This window comes from Ranitomeya imitator, chromosome 6, assembly GCF_032444005.1.
Source record: "Ranitomeya imitator isolate aRanImi1 chromosome 6, aRanImi1.pri, whole genome shotgun sequence".
Classification (NCBI taxonomy): domain Eukaryota; kingdom Metazoa; phylum Chordata; class Amphibia; order Anura; family Dendrobatidae; genus Ranitomeya; species Ranitomeya imitator.
Genome location: NC_091287.1, coordinates 300,346,441 through 300,362,248, shown reverse-complemented (window position 1 = coordinate 300,362,248; position 15,808 = coordinate 300,346,441). Strand labels below are relative to the sequence as shown.

Below are 15,808 nucleotides of genomic sequence, written 5' to 3'. Positions count from 1 at the left end.
CTCTTCCCGCTTCTCTCAGTTTTTCACTGAACATTGAGAGCATTAGGGAGAGGAGCTCGTCGGTACATGACTAAGGCCGGGATCACACATGCGAGAAACACGTCCGTGTCTCGCATGTGAAATCCAAGCTCTGGCACTGCAGAGCAGAGCGTGTGGCCGCATAGCAACACATGGAGCCACACGCTCCGCTTTGGAGTGCCGGCGCCAGAGCTTGGATTTCACATGCGAGACACGGACGTGTTTCGTTTTCGCCAAAATGAATTCTTACCCCGGGTCCCAGATACCCTAGATACGCCTCTGGTGGCAACCCCTCACAATACCAAGAAAAATGGAATCCATCAATGCTTGCAGATTACTGTCGGACAACTGTAAGAGATGATCTGAGGCAGGAGTACAAGAGACAAGCAAAAAAGAGTCGTCACTGTATAAGGTCAAAATTTTGTAGTGCAGTTTGTGTAACTGTTTATAATTCGCAATAGTGTTTAGACATGTTTTAGTTATTTGAATTGTTGCTAAGTTTCCTCTAAATAAATATAAGAAAATTGGCATAACAAAATATTCTGCATCTTTATATTTGCAAATATAATAATGTTTCAAAGTACTGAAAGGTTTATGCATTAATTATATGTAGCAGTAAAAGGAATACTCTTTGGTATCATAGAAAGAAGAGTCAACTAACATTTTTCATTGTCAGCTTTGAATTCAGGAGATGAAAATCATTTTATATTGAATACAGCTTATGTCTTCTTATCAGAATTATGAGCATAGTGATTTACTATAGATTTCCAAATGTATCTGTAAAAATATCATGTGTCCAAGATTTTTTGATAAGCTGTCCAGAGAAAAATAAGAAGTCAAGTTGGCAATAGTGATGAGCGAATATACTCGTTACTCGAGATTTCTCGAGCACGCTCGGGGGTCCGCCGAGTATTTTTTAGTGCTCTTAGTTTTAGTTTTTAGCGCCGCAGCTGAATGATTTACATCTGTCAGCCAGCATATGTACATGTGGGGGTTGACTTGTTGCTAGGGAATCCCCACATGTACTTATGCTGGCTAACAGATGTAAATCATTCAGCTGCAGCGCTAAAAACTAAAACTCCGAGCACTAAAAAATACTCGGAGGACCCCCCGAGTGTGCTCGGGAAATCTCAACTAACGAGTATATTCGCTCATCACTAGTTGGCAACCCTATTTGGAAGGTGAGTAGAAAATATTGAAAGGAAAGAGATGCCCACTAGGACTCTGTTGCCAATAACCCCCATTTACTGGATTGTCAGTAGTGTATCTCCCATGTAGTGCAGTCTTCTCCCTGACCAGTAGGTGTCTCTAGTGCGCACAGTATTGTATTCCATAAATCCCTGTTTTGGAGCAGTGAGTCAGATATCTGTGATGGAAGGAAGAGGGAGTCCGCTGAAACCTGTATGAAGTTTTCCACTTCCAAGGCTGAATGACACGAGGAAGAAGGCAGCCTCTGTGCTCAGGGCTCCAGAGAGGAGCTGCATTACACCCGCTTTAACTCATTCTTCCCCAGCCGCAGTCAGCATCTTACATGTGATGAGTTTTTTCTCACATATCTGAAGTGGAGGAGTGGACCACCAGCACCATTACAGAAATTGTAGGTATATTGTGGAGGAGAGGACTGACAGGTGCACTGTAAGGAGAGGACTGACAGCACAGGTACAGGACTGACAGGTGCACTGTGGTGGAAAAGACTGACAGCACCTGTAAAGGATAGACAGGAGCACTGTGAGGAGAAAACTGACAGCACCGGTACAGGACTGACAGGAGCACTGCGGAGGAGAGGACTGACAGCACTGGTACCGGATAGACAGGAGCACTGTGAGGAGAAAACTGACAGCACCGGTACAGGACTGACAGGAGCACTGCGGAGGAGAGGACTGACAGCACTGGTACCGGATAGACAGGTGCACTGTGGAGTAGAGGACTGACAGCACAGGTACAGGACAGATAGGTGCACTGTGGAGTAGAGGACTGACAGTACAGGTACAGGACAGACAGGTGCACTGTGGAGTAGAGGACTGACAGCACAGGTACAGGACAGACAGGTGCACTGTGGAGTAGAGGACTGACAGTACAGGACAGACAGGTGCACTGTGGAGAAAAGGACTGACAGTACAGGACAGACAGGTGCACTGTGGAGTAGAGGACTGACAGTACAGGACAGACAGGTGCACTGTGGAGTAGAGGACTGACAGTACAGGACAGACAGGTGCACTGTGGAGTAGAGGACTGACAGTACAGGACAGACAGGTGCACTGTGGAGTAGAGGACTGACAGTACAGGACAGACAGGTGCACTGTGGAGTAGAGGACTGACAGTACAGGACAGACAGGTGCACTGCTCTGTACACAGGTTTTGGGCTGCACTCAGAGGGAGCTGTATGAGATGGTCTCTGCAGCTCAGTGTGTGGGGCATCCTCAGTAGGCAGTCATAGTGGGTACCTGGGAGCAGGGAGCATGCAGAGGGCACCACTAACTTTCCCCTGGTCACTCTGTCTCTCTTACCTGATACTGCTGCCCCTGGCACAGGGGGCACTGGTAGAAAGCAGTAGACGAGTTAATATGGACAGTGGCTTTGTGTACAGACGGCTGAAGAACCACGAGAAGAGGGAGATGCAGAAGGAGATCCTCTCCATCCTAGGTCTGCCCCATAGACCTAGACCCCTGCATGGACTCAGCCGTGCTCAGCAGCAACAACCTGGGAAATTGAACTCAGCACCCCTCTTCATGTTGGACCTGTATAATGCCATGTCTGGTCAGGAGCAAGCAATGGACATGAAGGGTTGGTCACACATACCCTCACATAGTCATCAGGTGAAGAGTCTCCTAACCAGCCCCCTGAGCAGCCAGCAGGATAGCGCATTCCTCAATGATGCCGACATGGTCATGAGCTTTGTCAACCTGGGTGAGTGTCACTTCCATGCCAATGACAAGGGAAGGATCCATATTACTATATACAATAAATCTGTGATTATGTATAATATACATTTATAATAGATCAATGCTGCTATATATAACAGATCGATATGACTATATATCCAGGTGACTAAAATTCATCTATGACTACATATAATAGATCTATATGACTATATACAATAGATCTATATGACAATATAAAATAGATCTGTATGACCATAGATAGCACATCTATGTGATTATACAGTGGGGCAAACAAGTATTTAGTCAGTCAGCAATAGTGCAAGTTCCACCACCTAAAAAGATGAGAGGCGTCTGTAATTTACATCATAGGTAGACCTCAACTATGGGAGACAAACTGAGAACAAAAAATCCAGAAAATCACATTGTCTGTTTTTTTAACATTTTATTTGCATACTATGGTGGAAAATAAGTATTTGGTCAGAAACAAAATTTCATCTCAATACTTTGTAATATATCCTTTGTTGGCAATGACAGAGGTCAAACGTTTTCTGTAAGTCTTCACAAGGTTGCCACACACTGTTGTTGGTATGTTGGCCCATTCCTCCATGCAGATCTCCTCTAGAGCGGTGATGTTTTTGGCTTTTCGCTTGGCAACACGGACTTTCAACTCCCTCCAAAGGTTTTCTATAGGGTTGAGATCTGGAGACTGGCTAGGCCAGTCCAGGACCTTGAAATGCTTCTTACGAAGCCACTCCTTCGTTGCCCTGGCGGTGTGCTTTGGATCATTGTCATGTTGAAAGACCCAGCCACGTTTCATCTTCAATGCCCTTGCTGATGGAAGGAGGTTTGCACTCAAAATCTCACGATACATGGCCCCATTCATTCTTTCATGTACCCGGATCAGTCGTCCTGGCCCCTTTGCAGAGAAACAGCCCCAAAGCATGATGTTTCCACCACCATGCTTTACAGTAGGTATGGTGTTTGATGGATGCAACTCAGTATTCTTTTTCCTCCAAACACGACAAGTTGTGTTTCTACCAAACAGTTCCAGTTTGGTTTCATCAGACCATAGGACATTCTCCCAAAACTCCTCTGGATCATCCAAATGCTCTCTAGCAAACTTCAGACGGGCCCGGACATGTACTGGCTCAAGCAGTGGGACACGTCTGGCACTGCAGGATCTGAGTCCATGGTGGCGTAGTGTGTTACTTATGGTAGGCCTTGTTACATTGGTCCCAGCTCTCTGCAGTTCATTCACTAGGTCCCCCCGCGTGGTTCTGGGATTTTTGCTCACCGTTCTTGTGATCATTCTGACCCCACGGGGTGGGATTTTGTGTGGAGCCCCAGATCGAGGGAGATTATCAGTGGTCTTGTATGTCTTCCATTTTCTAATTATTGCTCCCAGTGTTGATTTCTTCACTCCAAGCTGGTTGGCTATTGCAGATTCAGTCTTCCCAGCCTGGTGCAGGGCTACAATTTTGTTTCTGGTGTCCTTTGACAGCTGTTTGGTCTTCACCATAGTGGAGTTTGGAGTCAGACTGTTTGAGGGTGTGCACAGGTGTCTTTTTATACTGATAACAAGTTTAAACAGGTGCCATTACTACAGGTAATGAGTGGAGGAAAGAGGAGACTCTTAAAGAAGTTACAGGTCTGTGAGAGCCAGAAATCTTGATTTTGTTTCTGATACTTATTTTCCACCATAATATGCAAATAAAATGTTAAAAAAAACAGACAATGTGATTTACTGGATTTTTTGTTCTCAGTTTGTCTCCCATAGTTGAGGTCTACCTATGATGTAAATTACAGACGCCCCTCATCTTTTTAAGTGGTGGAACTTGCACTATTGCTGACTGACTAAATACTTTTTTGCCCCACTGTATGTAAGTTAGATCCATATTACTATATACAATAGATCTATATTACTATGTATACAATAGATCTACTTTACTATATACAATAGATCTATATGACTATATTCTATAGATACATATGATAAAGCATAAGAAAACATGCACATTAAGAACCAGAATGAGATAAAAGATATATTTATTAACAAGATTATTAAAACATTTTTTCAATCTTAAACAAAAGTACAGAACAAAAAAAGGGGGTGAACGTGGTATTTTCCGAAATACTGCCGGTACCACGTGCCACGCCAGAGAGGCAACGGGAGATTAGGGAGGTTAATAAGTGGCTCAAGAATTGGTGTAGGAAAGAGGGGTTTGGGTTCCTGCAGAACTGGGCCGACTTCTCAGTTGGCTACAGGCTCTACGCTAGGGACGGGCTGCACCTCAATGGGGAGGGTGCAGCTGTGCTGGGGGAGAAAATGGCTAGAAGGTTGGAGGAGTGTTTAAACTAGGAATTGGGGGGGAGGGTATTCATTTTATAGGAGGGGAAGATAGTGCAGATAGAGACCTGGGCACAAATAAGGAAGTTGGGGGTGGCGGTGGCATGGGGGGTGGGGTCAGAACAGTTAATAATTTTAGAAATAGAAGTACAGGGAGGAACATAAAGTGCATGTATACTAATGCCAGAAGCCTCGCCAACAAAATGGATGAATTAGAACTAATGTTGTTGGAGCATAATTATGACATGGTGGGGATATCTGAGACATGGCCGGATGAGAGCCATGACTGGGCTGTTAACTTGCAGGGCTATAGCCTGTTCAGAAATGACCGTACAGATAAGCGAGGGGGAGGGGTGTGTCTATATGTAAAATCATCCTTAAAACCCATCCTGCACGATAATATAGGTGAATTTAATGAAAATGTAGAATCCCTGTGGGTGGAGATAAGGGGAGGGGGAAAAAATAATAAATTACTGATAGGGGTTTGTTATAAATCTCCAAAAATAATGGAAGCAATGGAGAATATCCTCGTAAAGCAAATAGATGAAGCTGCGACTCAAGGAGAAGTCATTATTATGGGGGACTTCAACTACCCTGAAATAGATTGGGGAACAGAAACCTGCAGTTCCAGCAAAGGTAATCGGTTTTTGACAATTATGAGAGACAATTACCTTTCACAACTGGTTCAGGACCCAACAAGAAGGGGGGCACTGCTAGACCTAATATTAACCAACAGGCCAGACCGCATATCAAATATAAGGGTTGGGGGTCACTTGGGAAATAGCGATCACAAAATAATAAGTTTTCATGTATCCTTTAAAAAGATGTGTAATAGAGGGGTTACAAGGACACTGAACTTCAGGAGGGCAAATTTCCAACGGATGAGAGAGGATCTTGGTGCAATTAACTGGGACGATATCCTGAGACATAAAAATACACAAAGAAAATGGGAGACATTTATTAGCATCCTGGATAGGACCTGTGCACAGTATATACCGTATGGGAATAAACATACTAGAAATAGGAGGAAACCAATATGGCTAAATAGAGCTGTAAGGGGCGCAATAAGTGACAAAAAGAAAGCATTTAGAGAATTAAAGGAAGTAGGTAGTGAGGAGGCATTAAATAAATACAGAAAATTAAATAAATTCTGTAAAAAGCAAATCAAGGCAGCAAAGATTGAGACAGAGAGACTCATTGCCAGAGAGAGTAAAAATAATCCTAAAATATTCTTTAACTACATAAATAGTAAGAGACTAAAAAATGATAGTGTTGGCCCCCTTAAAAATAGTCTGGGTGAGATGGTGAATGAGGATGAGGAAAAAGCCAATATGCTAAATGACTTTTTTTCATCAGTACTTACACAAGAAAATCCCATGGCAGACAAAATGTCTAGTGATAAAAATTCCCAATTAAATGTCACCTGCTTAACCCAGCAGGAAGTGCGGCGGCGTCTAAAAATCACTAAAATTGACAAATCTCCGGGCGCGGATGGGATACACCCTCGAGTACTGCAGGAATTAAGTACAGTCATTGATAGACCATTATTTTTAATCTTTAAAGACTCCATAATAACAGGGTCTGTGCCACAGGACTGGCATATAGCAAATGTGGTGCCAATATTCAAAAAGGGAACAAAAACTGAACTCGGAAACTATAGGCCAGTAAGCTTAACCTCTACTGTGGGTAAAATCCTGGAGGGCATTCTAAGGGATGCTATACTGGAGTATCTGAAGAGGAATAACCTCATGACCCAGTATCAGCACGGGTTTACTAGGGACTGTTCATGTCAGACTAATTTGATCAGTTTCTATGAAGAGGTAAGTTCCGGATTGGACCATGGGAACCCAGTGGATGTAGTGTATATGGACTTTTCAAAAGCTTTTGATACGGTGCCACACAAAAGGTTGATACATAAAATGAGAATAATGGGGATAGGGGAAAATATGTGCAAGTGGGTTGAGAGCTGGCTCAGGGATAGGAAACAAAGGGTGGTTATTAATGGAGCACACTCGGACTGGGTAGCGGTTAGCAGTGGTGTACCACAGGGATCAGTATTGGGCCCTCTTCTTTTTAACATATTTATTAATGACCTTGTAGGGGGCATTCAGAATATAATTTCAATATTTGCAGATGACACTAAACTCTGCAGGGTAATCAATACAGAGGAGGACAATTTTATATTACAGGATGATTTATGTAAACTAGAAGCTTGGGCTGATAAATGGCAAATGAGCTTTAATGGGGATAAATGTAAGGTCATGCACTTGGGTAGAAGTAATAAGATGTATAATTATGTGCTTAATTCTAAAACTCTGGGCAAAACCGTCAATGAAAAAGACCTGGGTGTATGGGTGGATGACAAATTTAAATTCAGTGGCCAGTGTCAGGCAGCTGCTACAAAGGCAAATAAAATAATGGGATGCATTAAAAGAGGCATAGATGCTCATGAGGAGAATATAATTTTACCTCTATACAAGTCACTAGTTCGACCACACTTAGAATACTGTGCACAGTTCTGGTCTCCGGTGTATAAGAAAGACATAGCTGAACTGGAGCGGGTGCAGAGAAGAGCGACCAAGGTTATTAGAGGACTGGGGGGTCTGCAATACCAAGATAGGTTATTACACTTGAGGCTATTTAGTTTGGAAAAACGAAGACTAAGGGGTGATCTTATTTTAATGTATAAATATATGAGGGGACAGTACAAAGACCTTTCTGATGATCTTTTTAATCGTAGACCTGAAAAAGGGACAAGGGGGCATCCTCTGCGGTTGGAGGAAAAAAGGTTTAAGCATAATAACAGACGCGGATTCTTTACTGTAAGAGCAGTGAGACTATGGAACTCTCTGCCGTATGATGTTGTAATGAGTGATTCATTACTTAAATTTAAGAGGGGACTGGATACCTTTCTGGAAAAGTATAATGTTACAGGGTATATACACTAGATTCCTTGATAGGGCGTTGATCCAGGGAACTAGTCTGATTGCCGTATGTGGAGTCGGGAAGGAATTTTTTTCCCCAATGTGGAGCTTACTCTTTGCCACATGGGTTTTTTTTGCCTTCCTCTGGATCAACATGTTAGGGCATGTTAGGTTAGGCTATGGGTTGAACTAGATGGACATATAGTCTTCCTTCAACCTTAATAACTATGTAACTATGTAACAGACAATGACAATCACCAATTGAGTGGAACTACAGATCAGAGGCATAAGTCCAAGATACCCATAGAACCAAGTACAAGTTCACATATATGCTAAGTAGTTTCTTAAGTGAAGGAGTGAGGCAATAAATGAATCACCTGAAAAATTAGAGGACAGGGAGTTTGGGAGTGAAAAATAATGATCACCTAAGATCTGCAGTGTCACAACCCCCTATGCGCATTTCGGCTAAGTGCCCTCTTCCCGGGTCCCTGGGAGCCACTTAGCTGAAACGCGCGTAGGGGTTGTGGCACGACAGGTCTGAGGTAATTATTATTTTTCACTTGCAAGCTCCCTGTCCTCTAACCTTTCAAGTGATTCATTTATGGTCTCACTCCTTCACTAAACTACTTGGCATTTACGTGAACTTGTACTTGGTTTTATGGGCATCTTGGACTTATGTATCTGCCTCTGTCCTGTGGTTCCACTCAAATGGTGATTTTCATTGTCTGTTCACCCCCTTTTTTTGCTCTGTACCTTTGTTTAAAATTGAAACAATGTTTTAATAATCTTGTTAATAAATAGACAGTATATTTTATCTCATTCTGGTTCTTAATGTACATTTTTTGTTCATATGCTTTACCTACCTTGTTGCACTGGACCTCTTTTACACTTAATCTCCCTTTTGTGCGCACGTGTGTCTGTAACATTCTGGCACTGTGTGTTTTTTTACCCTTAAATATGCTTTATATAGATCCATATGACTATATACTATAGATCCACATTCCTATATACTATAAATCCACATGACTATATACTATAGATCCATCTGACTAAAGACAAAAGATGCATGCATCCATATAATATTCTAAGAGTGATCTTTTTCATACTATTCCTTTTTCATTTGTTGCAATCTGCATAGATTATTGTCCTCCAGACCTACATGTATGCAGTACATATGGGAGATATTTATTGCCTAGCAATGATACTTTTTTTCACTATGCACATGAATTTAATTAAGAAACATGTGGGAGACACACATCAAATTGATCACTTGGAAATCTGTTGCAAAACTGGAATTGAATCACACTGCTCAATATCTCCACTGTGGATAGCAGTATGTGCACAGATTGGCAGTATTGCATTAAATGATGTTATGGGGACTCTAGACAACAATGGAAAGATTGCGGCATCATGTGACAGCACATGACAATGCATTTCTAGTGGTTGAAGTAATAGTAGTAGCTACTACAATGACACCATAAGCAGCAGACCAGGAGAGGACAGGCTCAGTCAGGTGTATGGGTATCTCTACTACACTGCTGTATATGTATCTAAGGGTTTGCTGGGATCTCTTGATCATATTCACATATTGAACAGTAATATATTTAGTGAATTCATTTTTGTCTCTTTTAAGATTGTTTCTTGTGTAGTTTTGTCATCTTAGATTTAGGTTATTTTGCTTTTTAGTCAATGTTGTCGCACTTCCCTGTATCGTCACATAGGTCTAGAATGAAGAATATATCACTGTTGTCATTGTGTACTGGCCATTTTGACTCGTGGACTTGTATCGGACAACTCATATTAGCATTGTCATCATTATTATGGTTGAGTTATACAGCATTATTATAGTCTGAGGTCCTGCCACAAAACTGCAGGACAGTGTAAAACCGAATTCTGTCCATAGGAGCTTACAATGTATATAGCAAGGAGTTAGAACATGAGTGAGTGTATTACAGACCCTAGTCCCAATCCAACAGAGCGTCCAATGATCTGAACTGACAGTTTTAGAGATCCATATGGAGCTGTCAGTTCAGGTCATTAGACCTGTAGTCAAATGCTCCCATAATTCATTCATCTAGAAATGGATGAAGGGTGAGTGAAGACCAAGTGTGCTTCGATTAGGAGACAGATTTCACTTTTCTTGTCTCTGCCAGTCTTTGGAGGTGAAGATTTAGGTTGATTTTAGAGATCTCAGTAAGCAGATTAATTAGGTTCCAGAAAGAGAGCAGAAAAGCCTGGAGGCTAAAATGTAAAGTGGAGGAAAACATCAAGTGCACCATAGTAGTTGCTTATAGGTCCGGGGCTGTATTCATAGCTTTTGCTGCCTATAGCACTAACAATATGTCCCATTACAAGTCTTTTTAGACTGGACAATTATTGTCATGATTTACTATTCTTTGAATGCTCATCCCAATAATTTGCCAGTTTTGGGATAAGGCCACATGTGCAAAGATTTCTACATTTCTGTTTGTTTTTTTTCAGTCAAGATGGGGTGCAGAGTGTACATTAATGAGAAAAAATGAACCGTTTTGAATTTACCAAATGGCTGCAATGAAGCAAAGAGTGAAAAATGTAAAGGGGTCTGAGTTCTTTCTGTACCCACTGTACATTTAGATGACACATAGTTGCCCCACAGTCACATCCCAGAAGTGGAGGATGAGCAGAGGACAGAGTCTGCACTACTTCCTCCCATCTCTCCTGATTGAGCTGTGGTCTGGATGTGCTGCAGTCCATAAGAGGCACAAAATCACCTATCTATCTAGAAAAAATATATTGAAACTGTGCCATAAATACTGTAATACGGGTGCAAAGCTTTTTGGACATTTACCCTTTTACTGTAGTCCAACATAATGGAAATAGAAAATTGGACAGCACTATCACTGATATGAAAAAATGATGGCCTTTTTATTAGCCCTTGTGGCAACGTTTTGTTTCCATAACAGAAGCTTTCTCATATCATGGCTTGCCGTCTTCCTTCTTTAATTGACGTGGATGGCGCCTCACGTCATCCATATTGCCGGGTGAACTCTTGCACCTGCACACTATGCTTTGCCTGGTGCAGGTAGAGCGGAAAACATAAGTGGCATGCGCCCGCAGTAGGCCAAAGGATAGTGCGCCGCGCGAGCTGCAGTTTCTGTGTGCAGGCGCAAGATTTTGCCCAGCAATATGGATGCGTGACATCATCCACATTAATTGAAGAAGGAAGACAGTGAGCAGCAGCCTGGGGGTGGGATGGAGAGACCCCAAACCACACCCATTGGACCGGACCCACCCGATTAACATACGGTGTACGATAATTTAAAAAGGTATACAGGGGGAGTCAGGGGTTACATAAGCATTGATGGAATGCAGCACAGGCACTGAATAAGGTGATAGCTTTCGTTATATGACAATACTGGTGACAGGTTCACTTTAACTATTAAAAGGCACATATGGATTATGAAATACAATTTTTCATCAATTGCAATGACTGAGGTTGGCTATGTTTAATTGTGGCTCATAATGTGTGGTATGGTGAAGTGGGTAAATGAGTGCTATGACATTGTGCCCACCTTTTTGGGGCTGTGCAATGCTGTGGCATAAGAATATTCACAGTGCGTAAATTGTCAGCTATTGCGCCTCGTGTTTGCCACTTGGTAAGGAGACAGATGCAGAAGTCATTGTCTGTCTGTTGCTGCTGAGGATGGAAACTACCAGCTTTTGTATAGATGTCCAGGAATATCAATAATAGCATGCTTGCTCATTAATTTTGAGATTCGCTCAAGGAGAGAGCTGCATATGCACAGTCATATGTCATCAGGTAAATGAGGGTCCTCGCAGTGGGAACCCACACCTGTCATACAGTTATGGTACATTCTGTAGATATCTGTCATAATCGTAGTCGTAGACGACATCTATGTTAATCAATGGTTGTGCAATTGAGAGGAAGACAACAGTTTTAATAGGGATATTTGCTCTTATAATATTGAGGCCTACACTGGGTATGAAATTGGCCTAAACGTAGTCATACACCATCAATGGTTAAACTCTCCTCCAAACACCTCACAAGCCTTTCTCCCATACAGTGGGATATCACATTCAATAGTCACATGGTCCCCCTTAATTGCCTTGTTAAGCAGATGTTTATTCTAATATGTTTTGCAACCTTAAATGAGTGTACCAGTTTGAATGAAGCGGAATTACACATGCTTAACTGCCACTCCATTAATTCTTCCTTCTTGGTGAATACAGCACTTGGCTATGCCTGTAAGTCCTATAGAGACTAGAGTGGTGGTCAACCATATGGAGCCCTGCTCCATTCAAACTAGGGACAGAAGCCCCCCCAATCCAGCAGTCGTTAGCGGTCTCATCAATAAGACTCCTGCCTATCTTGAAGTCAATTGTAGCAAAACTTATAATAATACCTGTGTTTGGTAAGGTATGTATGATATATTAATAGTGGTTTTCAAGAGCTATAAGTTCATCCTCATACCCAATAAATGTAAAATGCAGAAGCAATCTATGAAACAATAGGAGTATAACAGCAGTTTTATTAGAGTTAGTAGTAGTTGTATGCTCGAGAATATTCTGATTTGAATGGGAATGTTCTAGCCAATATTTTATGATGTTTTGCCGGTTTAGGGTGGATTCTTTCTACATTATTCATGTTACATCTTAGATCTTCTATTGTTCTACATAACAATAACAGTTCATTCACATAACAGTTATAAATGTTCTGCAGTTTTAAATATACTACTGTCAGCATTTCTACCCAGCATGTTACTTCCCAGGATGGGTGTTGGGGGAGTCCTAGAATATCAATTGCGGCTCTCATATTTAAACCGCATTCCTATAACATATAATGGCTAAATTGAAAAATAAATAGAGGAAATAAAATACTGTAAGTGCTGGTATGTGAGAGACGTTTGCTCGGATTGTGAACATGATGCAAGTCATCATTTTTATTTCCTGTTTAAAATTATGGTAGCGAATATCTGCACTTCCTAGCAAACAGCCCAAGGAAAACACACAAGAAGTTAGAAAAAAATCTAGAAGTTATTCAGTCCTATTGTTAGGAATGATTGTGAACAATTTTACTGTTTTTGTATCAGTTTCCATTCAAGAGCAAAACTTAGGATCAATTACACAGGTCTGCGACTAAAAAGCTGTTTGATTATTTTCATATAATTTTCAAGTATTTATAGGTTCTTCTGCAAACTCTGTTGTGAATCATCAGCAGGCAGCTTAATTTCTTTCCCCATTAACATCAGTAAGAGCTGCGTGATTGGCTGGTGGCAGTGAGGTGGTTAGTGTCTTAATGAAAGGTCCTTACGCTTTCAAGAAATTCCAAATAGAAGCATTCCATTTCATACCCCAATCTTCACTCAGCAATTCATCCCATGCCCAATGGCACAGATATACCAGTACCCAAGGCCCCTGCTTCCTTGGAAGAGATAACTGAACCAGATGACAAATCAAGTTCTGACTTTGAAGATGATACAAGACCAACATTTTTTCCCAGGAGGAGAAGAAGGATTTAGTACGATACTTAAATCTTCCCAGAGATGCTGCTAAGTTACTCAGATCAAGGCTCAAAAGCAGGAATTTAATGTTACCAGGAGTGTCTTTTTCATGGTTCAGCATTGGGAAAAGGAATTAGTTCCTAACTTTGCCCAGTAAGGCCTCTTTCACACTTCCGTCATTTGGCCAACATCGCAATGCGTCGTTTTGGAGAAAATAACGCATCCTGCAAAGTTACCCGCAGGATGCGTTTTTTCTCCATAGACTTGCATTAGCGACGCATTGCGACGTATGGCCACATGTCGCATCCGTCGTGCAACAGATGCGTCATGATTTTGCGGCCCGTCGTGACGAAAAAACGTTCAATGTAACTTTTTTTGTCTGTCGGAACCGCCATTTCCAACCGCACATGCATGGCCAGAACTCCGCCCCCTCCTCCCCGGAACTCATAATGGGCAGCGGATGCGTCTGAAAACTGCATCCACTGCCCACGTTGTGCACTATTTGCACAACGTCCATCGGTACGTCGGGCCGACGGTTTGCGACGGCCCCGTACCGATGGCAATCTGAAATAGGCCTAAGACAAGTTGGTTTATTGCAACGATGTCGAAGGTTTGATGGGTCAATTCAAAATCCAATATGATTCAGTGCAACAATGGCGTCTTTTTATAGATTCTTCAAAAAGAAATCTCAAAGCAATTTTACTGCACAACGGCTGTTTTTACGCTTCCATTCCTGTAGGTCATTCCTACGAGAAGTTGGAATTGGTTCTCCTTAAATATGAAGACCAAAGTTGACAAGTGTGTAGGGATTTGAAGGTCTTGTGCATTTTGCTCGGGCAGCAAGCTGGGTATACCAAATACCTTTGTTTTCTGTGTCTGTGGGATAGTCAAGACCGACAAAATCACTGGACCAAGAATAGTTGGCAGCCGATGGTGCTCACAGTCGGTGAAAAAAAAGAAACTGTGATACCTGCCTATAAAGTTCTTCTACCACCTCTCCATATAAAATTGGGCTTGATGAAGCAATTTGTAATATCACTTCCAAAAGATGGGGAATGCTTAAAATACTTGGTCACCAAGTTTCCAAGCCTCTCGGAGGCAAAATTTAAGAAAGGTGTGTTCGTCGGACCAGACATTAGAAGGCTTATAGCTGATAAAGAGTTAGTCAATACCATGACGGTTCCTCAAAAAGAGGGATGGATTGCATTTAAAGAGGTCGTAGAGAAGTTTTTATGCAAAAAAAAGATTCTGACTACAAAAAGCTCGTCTGACGAATGCTGAAAGCATTTCAAACTTTAGGTTGCCTGAGGAGTTTGAAAGTGCATTTCCTCCATTCCCACCTTGACTACTTTCCTGAAAATTTGGGAGCTGTGAGTGAAGAGTGAGGTGAATGATTCCACTAAGACATTAAAAAGATGGAAAGAAGATACCAGGGAAAATGGAGCATTACAATGATGGCAGACTACGGTTTTATGCTTCAGAGAGACATTCCGGATGCTACTTCAAAGCGTAAATGTACCAAGAGGAGCCTCACACGGAAAAAAAATCAATTTTAGGCTACGTTCACACTAGCGTTGTGCGCCGCTGTGTCGGCGACGCGACGCACAACGCACCGAAAAACGCGTGCAAACGCACGCAAAAACGCTGCGTTTTTCGACGTGTGCGTCGTTTTTTGACAAAAATCGGACGCAAGAAAAATGCAACTTGTTGCGTTTTCTTGGTCCGACGCTAGCATCAAAAAAGACGCACGTGTCGGAAAACGCAACAAGCAAAAACGCATGCGTCCCCCATGTTAAACATTGGGGCGCATGACGCGTGCGTCCCCGCTGCGTCGCCCGACGCTAGCGCGACGCACACTAGCCGAACGCTAGTGTGAACGTAGCCTTAGTGAGTGTTAGAGAGCTCATTTCAGCTCAAAAATGATTTTCACGAAAAATTTGCAATAAAAAATTTAAAAGACTATTTTCAATTATTTCTCAGTATTGCCTTATTTAACATAGCTACCTAAATTGTCAGAAAATGTGATGTTCTATGAGAAAACGAAGGTCATTTTCCAATTCAGCACACCAGAAAACATAAAGATTACGTGGAATAACCAAAACAGCTCTTGAAATTTCATTTTTTGCAGACCTGTGT

At 41.9% G+C, this 15,808-nt stretch overlaps 1 protein-coding gene across 1 annotated transcript in view; it reads left to right on the top strand.

Annotated features, from left to right (window-relative positions):
• The first annotated feature begins 2,232 nt into the window (after positions 1 to 2,232).
• Positions 2,233 to 15,808, top strand: part of BMP6 (bone morphogenetic protein 6) — a 349,627-nt gene continuing 336,051 nt past the window's right edge. Inside the window, exon 1 of the mRNA XM_069730684.1 lies at positions 2,233 to 2,925. Coding sequence (XP_069586785.1) covers positions 2,478 to 2,925 — 448 coding nt within the window. The 5' untranslated portion in view covers positions 2,233 to 2,477. The remainder of the gene's footprint in view (positions 2,926 to 15,808) is intronic.